Here is a 17,050-nt window from a genome sequence, read left to right as displayed (position 1 = left end):
AGATCTCTCAGGCTTGTGCACAAACATTATCAGAGCAGGGAGAGAAGCTGACATCACAGGTCATGTGACCCTCAGTGAAATCTGAGAAACCAGCCACTGGAGATAAAGTGAGTTAATTGGAAAGCTGTTACATTTACCTAGTTAGAAACATAGAATAAAAAAAATAACTGACAACCCCTTTAAGCCAGTACATGCCCGGGCCCGTCTGAAGTTTGCTAGAGAGCATTTGGATGATCCAGAAAAGGATTGGGAGAATGTAATTTGGTCAGATGAAACCAAAGTAGAACTTTTTGGTAAAAACTCAACTCGTCGTGTTTGGAGGAGAAAGAATGCTGAGTTGCATCCAAAGAACACCATACCGACTGTGAAGCATGGGGGTGGAAACGTCATGCTTTGGGGCTGTTTTTCTGCAAAGGGACCAGGACGATTTATCCGTGTAAAGGAAAGAATGAATGGGGCCATAGATTTTGAGTAAAAACCTCCCATCAGCAAGGGCATTGAAGATAAAACGTGGCTCTGTTTTTCAGCATGACAATGATTCCAAACACACCGCCCGGGGCAACGAAGAAATGGCTTCGTAAGAAGCATTTCAAGGTCCTGGAGTGGCCTTGCCAGTCTCCAAATCTCAAACCCATAGAAAACCTTTGGAGGGAGTTGAAAGTCCATGTTGCCCAGCGACAGCCCCAAAACATCACTGCTCTAGAGGAGATCTGCATGGAGGAATAGGCCAAAATACCAGCAACAGTGTGTGAAAACCTTGTGAAGACTTACAGAAAATGTTTGACCTCTGTCATTGCCAACAAAGGGTATATAACAAAGTATTGAGATGAACTTTTGTTATTGACCAAATACTTATTTTCCACCATAATTTGCAAATAAATTCTTAAATAATCGGACAATGTGAGAACTTGCACAATTGGTGGCTGACTAAATACTTGTTTGCCCCACTGTATGTTATTTGTAAGCTTACTCAATGTAGTTTACAATCCAGTTTTCCAGTATGTGTATGTATGTATGTACAAACCGGATTCCAAAAAAGTTGGGACACTAAACAAATTGTGAATAAAAACTGAATGCAATGATGTGGAGATGGCAAATGTCAATATTTTATTTGTAATAGAACGTAGATGACAAATCAAACGTTTAATCCGAGTAAATGTATAATTTTAAAGGAAAAATACGTTGATTCAAAATTTCACGGTGTCAACAAATCCCCAAAAAGTTGGGACAAGTAGCAATAAGAGGCTGGAAAAAGTAAATTTGAGCATAACGAAGAGCTGGAAGACCAATTAACACTAATTAGGTCAATTGGCAACTTGATTTAGGTATAAAAAGAGCTTCTCAGAGTGGCAGTGTCTCTCAGAAGCCAAGATGGGTAGAGGATCACCAATTCCCACAATGTTGCGCAGAAAGATAGTGGAGCAATATCAGAAAGGTGTTACCCAGCGAAAAATTGCAAAGACTTTGCATCTATCATCATCAACTGTGCATAACATCATCCGAAGATTCAGAGAATCTGGAACAATCTCTGTGCGTAAGGGTCAAGGCCGTCAAACCATACTGGATGCCCGTGATCTCCGGGCCCTTAAACGACACTGCACCACAAACAGGAATGCTACTGTAAAGGAAATCACAGAATGGGCTCAGGAATACTTCCAGAAACCATTGTCAGTGAACACAATCCACCGTGCCATCCGCCGTTGCCAGCGGAAACTCTACAGTGCAAAGAAGAAGCCATTTCTAAGCAAGATCCACAAGCTCAGGCGTTTTCACTGGGCCAGGGATCATTTAAAATGGAGTGTGGCAAAATGGAAGACTGTTCTGTGGTCAGACGAGTCACGATTCGAAGTTCTTTTTGGAAATCTGGGACGCCATGTCATCCGGACCAAAGAGGACAAGGACAACCCAAGTTGTTATCAACGCTCAGTTCAGAAGCCTGCATCTCTGATGGTATGGGGTTGCATGAGTGCGTGTGGCATGGGCAGCTTGCATGTCTGGAAAGGCACCATCAATGCAGAAAAATATATTCAGGTTCTAGAACAACATATGCTCCCATCCAGACGTCATCTCTTTCAGGGAAGACCCTGCATTTTTCAACAAGATAATGCCAGACCACATTCTGCATCAATCACAACATCATGGCTGCGTAGGAGAAGGATCCGGGTACTGAAATGGCCAGTCACCAGTCCAGATCTTTCACCTATAGAGAACATTTGGCGCATCATAAAGAGGAAGGTGCAACAAAAAAGGCCCAAGACGATTGAACAGTTAGAGGCCTGTATTAGACAAGAATGGGAGAGCATTCCTATTTCTAAACTTGAGAAACTGGTCTCCTCGGTCCCCAGACGTCTGTTGAGTGTTGTAAGAAGAAGGGGAGATGCCACACAGTGGTGAAAATGGCCTTGTCCCAACTTTTTTGGGATTTGTTGACACCATGAAATTCTAATTCAACATATTTTTCCCTTTAAAATGGTACATTTTCTCAGTTTAAACTTTTGTTCCGTGATTTATGTTCTATTCTGAATAAAATATTAGAAGTTGGCACCTCCACATCATTGCATTCAGTTTTTATTCACGATTTGTATAGTGTCCCAACTTTTTTGGAATCCGGTTTGTATATATATATATGTGTGTGTGTGTGTGTGTGTGTGTGTGTGTGTGTATGTATGTGTATATATATATATATATATATATATATATATATATATGTGTGTGTATATATATATATATATATATATATATATATATATATATATATATATATATATATATATACACACACACACACTGCTCAAAAAAAATAAAGGGAACACAAAACTAACACATACTAGATCTGAATTAATTAAATATTCTTCTGAAATACTTTGTTCTTTACATAGTTGAATGTGCTGACAACAAAATCGCACAAAAATAAAAAAATGGAAATCAAATTTTTCAACCCATGGAGGTCTGGATTTGGAGTCACCCTCAAAAATGTCCTTAAAACAAGTCAAAATGAGGCTCAGTAGTGTGTGTGGCCTCCACGTGCCTGTATGACCTCCCTACAACGCCTGTGCATGCTCCTGATGATGTGGCGGACGGTCTCCTGAGGGATCTCCTCCCAGACCTGGAGTAAAGCATCTGCCAACTCCTGGACAGTCTGTGGTGCAACGTGACGTTGGTGGATAGAGCGAGACATGATGTTCCAGATGTGCTCAATTGGATTCAGGTCTGGGGAACGGATGGGCCAGTCCATAGCATCAATGCCTTCGTCTTGCAGGAACTGCTGACACACTTCAGCCACATGAGGTCTAGCATTGTCTTGCATTAGGAGGAACCCAGGGCCAACCGCACCAGCATATGGTCTCACAAGGGGTCTGAGGATCTCATCTCTGTACCTAATGGCAGTCAGGCTACCTCTGGCGAGCACATGGAGCGCTGTGCGGCCCTCCAAAGAAATGCCACCCCACACCATTACTGACCCAATGCCAAATTGGTCATGCTGGAGGATGTTGCAGGCAGCAGAACATTCTCCACGGCGTCTCCAGACTCTGTCACGTCTGTCACATGTGCTCAGTGTGAACCTGCTTTAATATATATACACTCACCTAAAGAATTATTAGGAACACCATACTAATACGGTGTTGGACCCCCTTTTGCCTTCAGAACTGCCTTAATTCTAGTGGCATTGATTCCACAAGGTGCTGATAGCATTCTTTAGAAATGTTGGCCCATATTGATAGGATAGCATCTTGCAGTTGATGGAGATTTGAGGGATGCACATCCAGGGCACGAAGCTCCCGTTCCACCACATCCCAAAGATGCTCTATTGGGTTGAGATCTGGTGACTGTGGGGGCCATTTTAGTACAGTGAACTCATTGTCATGTTCAAGAAACCAATTTGAAATGATTCGAACTTTGTGACATGGTGCATTATCCTGCTGGAAGTAGCCATCAGAGGATGGGTACATGGTGGTCATGAAGGGATGGACATGGTCAGAAACAATGCTCAGGTAGCCCGTGGCATTTAAACGATGCCCAATTGGCACTAAGGGGCCTAAAGTGTGCCCAGAAAACATCCCCCACACCATTACACCACCAGCCTGCACAGTGGTAACAAGGCATGATGGATACATGTTCTGATTCTGTTTACGCCAAATTCGGACTCTACCATTTGAATGTCTCAACAGAAATCGAGACTCATCAGACCAGGCAACATTTTTCCAGTCTTCAACAGTCCAATTTTGGTGAGCTCGTGCAAATTGTAGCCTCTTTTTCCTATTTGTAGTGGAGATGAGTGGTACCCGGTGGGGTCTTCTGCTGTTGTAGCCCATCCACCTCAAGGTTGTGCGTGTTGTGGCTTCACAAATGCTTTGCTGCATACCTCGGTTGTAACGAGTGGTTATTTCAGTCCACGTTGCTCTTCTATCAGCTTGAATCAGTCGGCCCATTCTCCTCTGACCTCTAGCATCCACAAGGCATTTTTGCCCACAGGACTGCCGCATACTGGATGTTTTTCCCTTTTCACACCATTCTTTGTAAACCCTAGAAATGGTTGTGCGTGAAAATCCCAGTAACTGAGCAGATTGTGAAATACTCAGACCGGCCCGTCTGGCACCAACAACCATGCCACGCTCAAAATTGCTTAAATCACCTTTCTTTCCCATTCTGACATTCAGTTTGGAGTTCAGGAGATTGTCTTGACCAGGACCACCCCCCTAAATGCATTGAAGAAACTGCCATGTGATTGGTTGACTAGATAATTGCATTAATGAGAAATAGAACAGGTGTTCCTAATAATTCTTTAGGTATATATATACACACACACACACGATATAAAAAGTCTACACACCCCTGTTAAAATCTCAGGTTTCTGTGCTGTAAAAAAATTAGACTAAGACTTTTTCCACCTTTTTAATGTGACCTATAAACTGTACAACTCTAATAAAAAACAAACTGAAATCTTTTAGGTAGAGGGAAGAAAACAAAAATAATGCGGTTGCATAAGTGTGCATACCCTCTTATAACTGGGGATGTAGCTGTGTTCAGAATTAAGCAATCACATTCAAAATCCTGTTACATAGCAGTCAGCATACACCGGCCATCATTTAAAGTGCCTCTGATTAACCCCAAATAAAGTTCAGCTGCTCTAGTTGGTCTTTCCTGAAATTTTCTTAGTCGCATCCCACAGCAAAAGCCATGGTCCACAGAGAGCTTCCAAAGGATCCGAGGAATCTCATTGTTAAAATGTATCAGTCAGGAGAAGGGTACAAAAGAATTTCCAAGGCATTAGATATACCATGGAACACAGTGAAGACAGTCATCAAGAGGAGAAAACATGGCACAACAGTGACCTTACCAAGAACTGGACGTCCCTCCAAAATTGGTGAAAAGACGAGACACAAGGTGCATATTAAAATATATAGCGACTATATAAACTGACTAGGGTCTCTGCTGCACTGGTCTCTGCTGCACTGTACCGTATTTTTCGCCTTTATAAGACGCACCTAGGTTTTAGAGTAGAATAAGAAAAAAATGTTTTTCATTACACCTCAGGTCAGACCAGCAATCAGCCCCCTTGTGTCAGCCATCAGCCCCCAGGGCAAAAAACAAAACAAAAAACACTTACCTCTCCTTCTCCTGGTGACCATCGCGATCCTCTTCATCCTGCTGTCTGCTGTGTATCGCGGCGCACAGTGTGAGGTCACAGAGAGACCTCACGCTGTGCGCAGCCCTGCACATCCGATAGCCGAGCCGAGGACCAGGAAGCGGTGAGTACAGATCCTTCACCGCTTCCTGGTCCTCCTGTACTAATAAAGCGCTTCCATAATGGAATCTCTTCATTAGTACCGCATTAAAAACTGCCCTGATCGCAGCGGCCCGGCAAACTATCTTCCAGGGCCCGGTCCTGGGCCACGGCCCGGCAGAGGATAGCTGCCCTGCACATATAAAAAGGTTGCCACCCACCCTAAAACTGGCCCTGTCCTTTTTTGTTTTTTGTTCGTCTCTAGCACAAGGATGCCCAACCTGCTTCCCTCCAGCTGTTGCGAAATTACAACTCCCAGCATGCCTGGACAGCCTACATCTATTAGGGCAGGGCTGGCCAACCTGTGGCTCTCCAGCTGTTGTAAAACTACAACTCCCAGCATGCCTGGACAGCCTTCATCTATTAGGGCAGGGCTGGCCAACCTGTGGCTCTCCAGCTGTTGTAAAACTACAACTCCCAGCATGCCTGGACAGCCTACATCTATTAGGGCAGGGCTGGCCAACCTGTGGCTCTCCAGCTGTTGTAAAACTACAACTCCCAGCATGCCTGGACAGCCTACATCTATTAGGGCAGGGCTGGCCAACCTGTGGCTCTCCAGCTGTTGTAAAACTACAACTCCCAGCATGCCTGGACAGCCTACATCTATTAGGGCAGGGCTGGCCAACCTGTGGCTCTCCAGCTGTTGTAAAACTACAACTCCCAGCATGCCTGGACAGCCTACATCTATTAGGGCAGGGCTGGCCAACCTGTGGCTCTCCAGCTGTTGTAAAACTACAACTCCCAGCATGCCTGGACAGCCTACATCTATTAGGGCAGGGCTGGCCAACCTGTGGCTCTCCAGCTGTTGTAAAACTACAACTCCCAGCATGCCTGGACAGCCTACATCTATTAGGGCAGGGCTGGCCAACCTGTGGCTCTCCAGCTGTTGTAAAACTACAACTCCCAGCATGCCTGGACAGCCTACATCTATTAGGGCAGGGCTGGCCAACCTGTGGCTCTCCAGCTGTTGTAAAACTACAACTCCCAGCATGCCTGGACAGCCTACATCTATTAGGGCAGGGCTGGCCAACCTGTGGCTCTCCAGCTGTTGTAAAACTACAACTCCCAGCATGCCTGGACAGCCTACATCTATTAGGGCAGGGCTGGCCAACCTGTGGCTCTCCAGCTGTTGTAAAACTACAACTCCCAGCATGCCTGGACAGCCTACATCTATTAGGGCAGGGCTGGCCAACCTGTGGCTCTCCAGCTGTTGTAAAACTACAACTCCCAGCATGCCTGGACAGCCTACATCTATTAGGGCAGGGCTGGCCAACCTGTGGCTCTCCAGCTGTTGTAAAACTACAACTCCCAGCATGCCTGGACAGCCTACATCTATTAGGGCAGGGCTGGCTAACCTGTGGCTCTCCAGCTGTTGTAAAACTACAATTCTCTGCTGGAGAGCCGCAGGTTGGCCAGCCCTGTATTAGGGCATGCTGGGAGTTGTAGTTTTGCAACAGCTGGAGGGCTGCAGGTTGAGCATGCCTGACCTAGAATATTCTGGAATCTGTCTGGTCCCTGATAAGACGTTATATGCCTATTTTCCATTTCTCCATAGGTTGCCATACAGTCCTGCGCTACGTGTTTGTGTATAGACCTACTGAGGACTGTATGGCACAATGCCACATGTGCTGCCAACAATGGCTGCCACCACCCCCAACAGTTTCTTTTTTGATATGCCGTATGTTCAAGCACCGTTCCCCCGAGGAATGGCCGATAGAAATGATTCTATACAGTCATAAGGAAATGGATTTTATTGTTGACCTCATTGTGGAGGTCTCGTGATTTCGGAGCTGCGCTCATTCCGGAGGAATCGGTCTGTTTTTAGACGATGAGTTATGATTAAGTCCCAGAGTATGTGTCGCACTGTTCTCCTCTGCCTGGAAAGGAAATGAGTCAGTCACAACAGAGCGGTATAGTTAGTGGTTGTTCTTAGACAGAAATGAATGTGCGGTTTTGCACAACGGGTCTTGTGAAAGCGTAAGCTTAATCTGCCGTTGCTTTCTTGTTCTGGAAGGTAATGACTGTGCAGTTTACAAGTGGGGATGATGCAGACGCCCAGCTGTTCTCCCTGCCTCCTCCTCTATTATCATCACCGCCGGTTGGAAAATTGCCCACAACACCTATTCTAAGGGGCAGCGGCTATAAATGAAGAGATGCATGCAAAATCATGGCCTGGTGAGGTAATGGGGCCGTGAATGACTGTGCGACAAAGCGAGCAAATAATGGGTAGCTGCTGCACGCTGGGGGAGAGGCTCATGCTAGCTAATGAAGTGGTTAGCTTTTAGGATATGAAACCATCGCTCGTAAACAGATATTTTACGGATTAAGTGTGTCAATAGACAGTTTTATTTTCTCAAGCTTGTTGAATTGCAGACATGTAATTTCTGGAACGCAGAGCCCAAAAAGATATACCCATACCCAGAAAAGGCTGCACACGACCGTATCCATTTTGCGGGCCAGCAAATCGTGGAACCCATTTCATTTGTGGACCTATGGTTTTGATTAGGTCTGAGGTCTGCATTTTGCGGCACAGTCTTGCAGATGCAGAAAGCCTACAGGAAAGTGTCCCGGGAGCTCTGTGGTATGGAGCCATAGGAATCCTTGTTCCGCCATATAGGCTCCTGCACACAGCTCTCCATGTAGCCCTGGTCCTGAGTGTTTGTGCTTGTCCACTTGTATGTCACAGGCTACTTTCACATCTGCGTTGTTAACTCTGGTTTCGAGATCCGGCAGAGTATCTCAAAACCGGAATTAAACGGGTCTGTGCCATTTTAATACATCCGGATGCATCAGTTTCGGACGGATTCGGTTGTATGAAATCAAAACTGAACAAACTGGATCCGGCATGAAAATCATTGTCAATGGAATCCATTTTTTTTGCTAACAAAAGAACTAGATCCGGCACCATTGATTTGCACCGTTTTTCCTGCTGGATCCGGTTTGTTCTGTTTCGCAAACTGGACACCCAACCGCAGCATGCAGCAGTTTTGTGTCCTGCACCAAAACGGAACAGATGCATACTTACGCATTCTGATCCGTTTGGTCCACGGTGACAAAACTGAACCGTTTAAGGCTACTTTCACACTAGTGTTTCTATTTTCCGGTATTGAGATCCGTCATAGGGGCTCAATACCGGGAAAAAAGGTTCAATTTTGTCCCCATTCATTGTCAAAACATAACTGAACAGAACGGAGCGCTCCAAAATGCATTCTGTTCTCATACCGGAGGGAAAACCGTAGCATGCTGCGGTTTGCTTTCCGTCCTGGGATGCGGAGCAAGTCAATGGGGACGGATCCGTTTTCTCTGCCCCAATAGAAAACCGATCCGTCCCCCATTGACTTTCAATAGAGTTCATGACGGATCCATCTTGGCAATGGAAAAGATAATACAACCGGATCCGTTCATAACGGATGCAGACGGTTGTTTTATCAGTAACGGAAGCGTTTTTGTTGAACCATGCCGGATCCAGCAGACCTCGGCCAGATCTCAAAACCGGAATTGAAAATGCAGATGTGAAAGTAGCCTCGCTTACCACTGTAATTTTAGGTGATGGGGCCTATATCTATATACTGTACCCAGCTTCTTATTAGCAATGATTTTACTGTGGTCTGACCTGCACCATCATATCGTTAGTTGCATATGGCAAATGCAATGACTGGTTCCTTTTATAATCTACCATTTGTATCTACGGCCTCTGCGTACCTATGTTTCCATGGTAACAGACTGCAGCCATACTGTGTAGACTGTGCCGTCATGCTTTCTTCAATCTGTTCCCTATTTCTTAAATTTGGTAGGTTACTCAAAAGTCGGACAAAGAAGGATCATTTTTCCTAATTTCTGCTGCCCGGCATTTAATGATCTGGGTTGCTGTGCAAGTTAAGCAGAGGATTTACCAAACTGGTGTAAAGTAGAAGTGGGTTAGGTGCCCATAGCAACCAATCAGATTCCACCTTTCATTTTCCAAAGGAGCTGTGAGAAATGAAAGGTGGAATCGGAATGGTTGTTATGGGCAACTAAGCCAGTGCTAATTTGCACCAGTTTGATAAATCTTCCCCAGTCTCTCTTAGAAGTACCTTAACCCTCCAATTACATTTATACGAATCCTGTAAGGCCGCTTTCAGACGAGCGAGGGTCATGCTGCGGACTCGCCCCGCAGCACCCTTCCTGAACTTCCAGCACTGACAAGGTCGCATAGCATTATATTGATTTATGATGCTATGTAACCCTTACAGTTCTGGAATGTATTGGATAACACTGACATAATGCTATCAATATAATGCAATGCGACCCCAGCAGTCCTGGGAGTTCGGGCCGGGTGCTGCGCTGCGAGTCCGGGGCGTGACACCCGCTCGGCTGAAAGCAGCAAAAGGGCTGTGTTCACATCATGACAAAGACGGAATGTCATACAGTGGGCATCCGTCACCATAGGCTTCTGTTGTGTAAAAAAAAAAAAAAATGTTAAAGCTCTGCTGGATTCTGCAGGAACCATTGGGAATCAATTTTTTGCACGTTTCCCCCAATGTATATGTTAAACGTAGGACAGAAATTTGGTGTGAACAGCCCCCGAGACATCCACCTGCTGGTCACATAAATGTGTTTAATGACTGTATTTTATAACTTCCACTTTTGCTTTTCCCTTCCAGGCTCTTCCCTCTTCTCTGGTGATTGTAGCCGTGTACTGCCCTGTGGTCGCTGCCGTTTTCATAGTGTTAAAGCTTGTCAACTACCGACTACACAGGGCCCTGGATGAAGGAGAGATTGTGGAGAGGAGTGCCAGTGAGTTGACGGAGCGGGTGGCAAAGGCAGAACGTAGTGACAGCTCAGCCAGAAGAGAGGATAGCAATGGACCTGGGTAAGAGGACTTTTTTTTTTTTTTTTTGCAGATATTGTAATTGTCATTTACACAGTAAATATAAATTATAAACACATAGCTTTTCAATGTAATTTCCTCTGTGGGGCTAAAAAAATAGAACACAATTTTAATTTGAGCTCATACTCTTTATAGACTATAGTAACCATTTTTAATTTATTTTTTATTTTTATTATTATTGCAATGTACTCATTTTCTGAATTCTTTTAATTGGTCTTTATTAAAAATATGGAGCCCTTTTTTCTGTACAGAGTTGAGATGCTCTAGTAGCAGCCTGTGGATGTTCTGTCTTTTCCGTCACACCAGTTGCTGACGGGCTCCTTATCTCTGCTCTCTGACCTTATAAACATTATAGCTCAGTTGGTATCTTACTGATATGAATGTGGCTTAAATAAGATTTCTTAGATGACCAGTGAAAGTACCAGTTACACAGCTAGAAAAACAGTGAACTCTTTGTGACAGAACAGCTCAATATTTTTATTAAAGGCCAATTAACAAAATGCTTTGTAGCCAAAATTTAAAGCTGTGTTAGACCTGCCAATCAGCATTTCGAATGTCCGGAAGGAAGGATTTCTTCCCGTCAATTGCCTGCTCGTTCGCGGAGGAGACAGCTGCGTTTACATGCAGCGATCTCCTCCACAGTTTGGGGAGGAGCGATCACTAATGCCATCGCTCGTCCCGATACAGAATCATTATGTGCTGGCTCCAGATGGTGCTGTCTAATTACGATCTGCTGCAATTGATGATTTTTAAACCTGCTGAAAGATTGTGATTACCCGATGAATGTTCATGGGCTAATCAGGGTAATAGTATTACACAGGCAGATCATCTCTAACTAACATTCTTGCGGATGCTTGTCAGCAATGCTCTGCCCAACAGACGGCTGGTGTAATAGAGCCTTTACTGGAAGGTAATCAGGCCAATTATTGGCAGCGAGCATATGGCCCCTGTAAGGCCCCTTTCACACGGGCGAGTATTCCGCGCGGATGCGATGCGTGAGGTGAACGCATTGCACCCACACTGAGTACCGACCCATTCATTTCTATGGGGCTGTTCAGATGAGCGGTGATTTTCACGCATCACTTGTGCGTTGCGTGAAAATCGCAGCATGCTCTATATTCTGCGTTTTTCGCGCAACGCAGGCCCCATAGAAGTGAATGGGGTTGCGTGAAAATCGCAAGCATCCGCAAGCAAGTGCGGATGCGGTGCGATTTTCACGCACGGGTGCTAGGAGACGATCTGGATGGAGACCCGATCATTATTATTTTCCCTTATAACATGGTTATAAGGGAAAATAATAGCATTCTGAATACAGAATGCAAAGTAAAACAGCGCTGGAGGGGTTAAAAAAATAAATTAAATTAAATTTAACTCACCTTAGTCCACTTGATCGCGATGCCGGCTTCTCCTTCTGTCTCCTTTGTTGAATAGGACCTGTGGTGAGCATTAAATACAGTTACAAGACCTTTGGTGACGTCACTCCGGTTATCACATGGTACATCACATGATCTTTTACCATGGTGATGGATCATGTGATGACCGGAGTGATGTCATCAAAGGTCCTGTAACTGTATTTAATGCTCACCACAGGTCCTATTCAACAAAGGAGACAGAAGGAGATGCCAGGCTGCAATCAAGTGGACTAAGGTGAGTTAAATTATTTTTTTGGACATTTTTTTTTTAAACCCTCCAGCGCTGTTTTACTTTGCATTCTGTATTCAGAATGCTATTATTTTCCCTTATAACCATGTTATAAGGGAAAATAATACAATCTACAGAGCACCGATCCCAAGCCCGAACTTCTGTGAAGAAGTTCGGGTTTGGGTACCAAACATGCGCGATTTTTCCCACGCGCGTGCAAAACGCATTTCAATGTTTTGCACTCGCGCGGAAAAATCGCGGGTGTTCCCGCAACGCACCCGCACATTTTCCTGCAACGCCCGTGTGAAACCAGCCTAAGGGTATCTGCACACGTTGCGGATTATCACACAGATTCTTGTGCTGAAAAACCACAGTGTAATACAGCACCAGCAAAGTGAATGAGATCTGATAAATCATGTACACTTTGCTTTTTCATTCTGTGCGGAAATTAACCTGCTGGTTGAATTTTCCAATCTGCAGCATGTCAATAATTCTTTGTGTGATTCTTTGGTGCAGATTTCACCGTCTTCAATGGAGGGGTAAGATCTGCTGCAAAACAGACTCAAATCCCAAAACCCGCAAGTAACATGCAGTTTTTGGGCATAGTTGGTGCAGAAGTACACAGAAAGCTGCACAAAAAATGTGTGCGAAATTTTTTCAAAACGGCCCACACCCATGTGCAGGTAGCCTGAGGATGGCTGCACACAGCGAGGTCTGGGCCCTGGATCTACAGACGAAACACCGCTAATTGTCGAGCCACACCTGTATTTGCTGTTGTCGTATATGGTAATCCGTGTGTGGAGCTCACCGTGTTGGGGCACCCTAAGACCCCTTGCAGATGAGCGTTTGTCATGCTGCGAGTCCCGGCCTGACCTCCCAGCACTGATGGGGGTCACATAATGCTGCCAGTGTTATTCAATACATTCCAGAGCTGTAAGGGTTACATAGCATTATATTGATTTATGATGCTATGTGACCCGGTCACTGCTGGGAGGTCAGGCCGAGAGCTGCGCTGCGGACTCGCAGCGTGACACACGTTCATCTGCAAGGGGCCTAAATGTTTCGGTGATTAGCCAGCAAATGCTATGGAACATGAAAATACCACCTGGTCGGCAACACATCTTCCCCCCCCCCCCCCATGTAAACAGGGCATGTGCTGCCCACCTAATGTAAAAAGTTTGTCGATGAATGTTTGCCCCCTTGCATGGTTTACTGCTGATCTCCACTGGTTTATCTTCGATCATCGCTCATTAAGGGCCGTGTAAAAGGACCCTTTGAGATTTTGCCCATTAGCAGTAAGATATCTAGCTGTGGTTAAAGGGTTTGTCTGGTTTCATGATATTGATGACCTGTCCTCACGATAGGTCATGAATTTAATATCCTTGGGGCGGGGTCTCTGACTCCCAGTTTGAAGGGGCCACGGTGCTGGTGCAAGCACTCTGTCCTCTTCAGTGTTTACCCGCATGCCATCTAGATTATGGTGGTGGTGCCGGGTAATGACAGCTGTTTGTTCATCCCAATGAGAGAGAAAGCTATAATACACTGCACCGCCATTACAATCTACATCATCAGGATCATGAAAACTTGACAACCCCTTTACATTTTATAAATGGTAAAGGGTGCTTTATGTATCCTATATGGTAGCAATCCTTTTTTTATTTTGAAATCCTTTTTTACTCTAAAAATCAGAGTTGTTCTTATCCTTGTAATCTCCTGTTTTCTCTATCAGTGACCCTGGTGGAGGGATTGAGATGTCCGAGTTTGTAAGAGAAGCCACCCCTCCTGTTGGATGCAGCTCACGGAATTCCTATTCTGGGTTGGATCCAAGTAACCAGGTATAATATACACACTGACGTTTTCCCAGTAAGTAAGTACATCGATCATCTAAGCTAAAAATGGCCCGATATCAGCATGGTTACATTGGTTTTACCATCGCTGGTCAGAATTGATAGTCAATAAAATGAGACCTGGGACGGAACGTGAGCGATCTACCAAATTATTCTACCACGTTTCTACAGGAGCAGCTGGCACTGAACTATACCAGGTCAGCCATGCAGCAGCCTATCATTGCTCAGTAGCCTGTGTTTCATTCACTGACAAGCATGCTGCACAGCTCTTTCTCCCCTTGTCTTTTCGGTCAGAGGTAGAACTTTACCGCCACATACTGTGACACAGCTAAGAGGAGACCATAGGCACTGCTGTCCGCCGTATCAACCCTTTTATCAAAACCCTGCCCATGAACCTATTATTGACATTTTATACAGTGAGGTTTTTGCCATAGAGACCTTATTAGAAAAAATGTTGATGATAATTCGCTTTTGCTTTTTTTTTTCCTTCTTCCCTCCTTAGATTGGAATGTCAAGATATGGAGCTGCATCGACCAGTAAAGGTATGAGTAAACTCTTTTAGACTTAGGCTACATGCACACGAACGTTTGTTTCCGTTCCGTTTTTTTTTGGTTTTTTTTGCGGATAGGATGCAGACTCAATGGGTCCGCAAAAAATGCAGACAACACAGTGTGCTTTCTGCATCCATATGCCCGTTCCGTAGCCCCGCAAAAAAAATCCAACCTGTCCTATTCTTGTCCGTTTGAGGCATTGTTACAATGGATCCGCCAAAAAGGAAAAACGGATGGCATATGGATGTCATCATTTTTTTTTGCGGACTGCAAAACACATACGGTCGTGTGCATGTAGCCTTAAAGGACCTGTCACTTCTCCTGACATGGCTTGTTTAGTAACTGCTTGCATTCCCCATGTAATAATTCTGTAGCTTACTTTCATAAAATTGTGTGGCATTCCTCTATTTTTCCTACTAGATGTTTATGAATGAATTGCAAGCATTTTGTAAATAGGTCCAACTGGGTGTTACCAGTTTGGGGGGGGGGGGTGTCCCTGCACAGATTAGATACTGTGCAGGGACACCCCCCAACTGGTACCAAGTTTGACCTTTGTTACAGACTGTTGGCAATTCATTTATAATCTTGAATAGGAATAATGGAGGAATGGCCCAATGTGCAGTTATAACAAACGACAATGCAGTATTACATGGAGAATGAAAGTAGTTTCCAAAACGGAGATGTCGGGAGGGTTGACCGATTCTTTTGAACTAGAGCTGTATGTGTAAAAACACTGCCAGTTTAAAGCATAACACATTACTACTGTACCTATTTAGTATTTTATTCCTCCCTGTATTAAAGTTTTAACCCCCTGGCTCTCAGCTTTTATTGCAAAAGGGATCTGCAGAAGGCCACAAATAAGTAGTATTCATACTATTTTCTGACAAATGGGGCATTCAGTGGGACAGCCCATAGAATTATATAAATTTTTTTCATATTTTAGGAATGTAAATATAAGCCATGCATTTCTTTACACTATAGATAATTTATATCTAGGGGTTACGTCCACTCTGCAATCCTGCAGCGGTGGCCGTGCTTACTCACTATAGGAAAATACACCAGCCTATGCGCACTCCCACAGTCCCGGCCACCGGGGAGGCTAGCGCTTTTTCCTATAGTGTGCAAGCCGACCACCACTTATGGATTGCAGGGTGGTCGTAACCATTGAAACAAACAGTGTATAATAAGATGGAAAAATTTATCCAGCCAGCAAACGTAGCAAAATGGACAATCATAATACATTAGTAAGTGCCTGGTACTAACTTCCGCTACATAATGAATGCCATTTGATTAAGTGAGAAATACATAGCGCCGATTACTGTACGCTACAGTGCGGCTACAAATGTATCTATTGACAGCAACTGTATTTAATAATTCCTTGATCGCTACTGAGGAAGTGTAGAGAGTTGAACTCTTCAACTTTAGAGTCTGTTAGGCAGGGCAGTGAGTAATTGTGCTGTTAAACTGTGGCACACTACTGAGAAGGGGTCAGAGTTATAGCTTCCTCCCACCCAGATAGTCCGTACAGTAGGAGTGGGCAATATAAATCATATGAATTTGGGCAACGATATAGATTTTGTCTATATCGCCCTACCGCGATAAAACATGGCATGCGCCACTCTCGGCGCGCACCATATTATCCTGAGTCGGCACAGTGGCGAAGGAGTCCCTCCCTCCCCACTGTGTGCGGCTGCAGCTGACCACCAATGAGAACAGAGTAGGAGGAGGAGGGGAGGAGGGACTGTGGTCACTGCGCCACCAATGAGTATAGTTAATGCCTGAATACAAACGTAGCCTGCGTGTTCCGGCCATACCCGGTACCCTGCCTCTATGACTGCGTGCTGCTATCCGCCGCAATTTGCGGCACCTAAGGGGTTAATTGCGGGGGATCGCAGCGCGCAGTCATAGAGGCCTGGTATGGGATATGGCAGGCTACGTTTGTATTCAGGCATTAACTAAATTCATTGGTGGCGCAGTGGTCACAGTCCCTCCCTTCTACTGCCCCTCTTCTCAGTATTATATTAATCGCGGTCGCCCCCCACAGTATTATAGTCATTGGTGGCAGTGGCCCCAGGGCCCCCCTCCTCACCCATTGGTGGCGCAGTGGCAGCCTCTGATCGGAGCCCCAGCTGTGTAATCCTGGGGCTCCGATCGGTTACCATGGCAGCCAGGACGCTACTGAAGCCCTGACTGCCATAGTCGGCTCCCTGCTGCTGTGTGTACTATGCACAGGGCAGCAGGGAGAGTGTAAAGTCCTATTCACCCTAATAGAGCTCTATAAGGGTGAATAGACAAGGGTTCTAGCCCCCTAAGGGGGCTAATAGTAACTAAAAAGTAATTTAAACCTTCCCCCCAA

At 45.0% G+C, this 17,050-nt stretch overlaps 1 protein-coding gene across 8 annotated transcripts in view; it reads left to right on the top strand.

The window, feature by feature from the left end:
• Nucleotides 1–17,050, top strand: part of PCNX1 (pecanex 1) — a 118,558-nt gene that overhangs the window by 18,044 nt on the left and 83,464 nt on the right. For all 8 annotated transcript variants that reach the window (XR_005774836.1, XM_040411985.1, XM_040411988.1 and 5 more), the window contains exons 2-4: nt 10,429–10,637; nt 14,026–14,131; nt 14,646–14,685. Coding sequence is in view for 7 of the 8 variants with exons in the window: in XM_040411985.1 (XP_040267919.1) it covers nt 10,429–10,637; nt 14,026–14,131; nt 14,646–14,685 (355 nt within the window). In the remaining variant the exon portion in view is untranslated. The remainder of the gene's footprint in view (nt 1–10,428; nt 10,638–14,025; nt 14,132–14,645; nt 14,686–17,050) is intronic.

The sequence above is a fragment of the Bufo bufo genome, chromosome 11 (assembly GCF_905171765.1).
Source record: "Bufo bufo chromosome 11, aBufBuf1.1, whole genome shotgun sequence".
Classification (NCBI taxonomy): Eukaryota; Metazoa; Chordata; class Amphibia; order Anura; family Bufonidae; genus Bufo; species Bufo bufo.
Note: the sequence above shows the minus strand (reverse complement) of the source record. Positions and strands in the feature narration are given on the sequence as shown.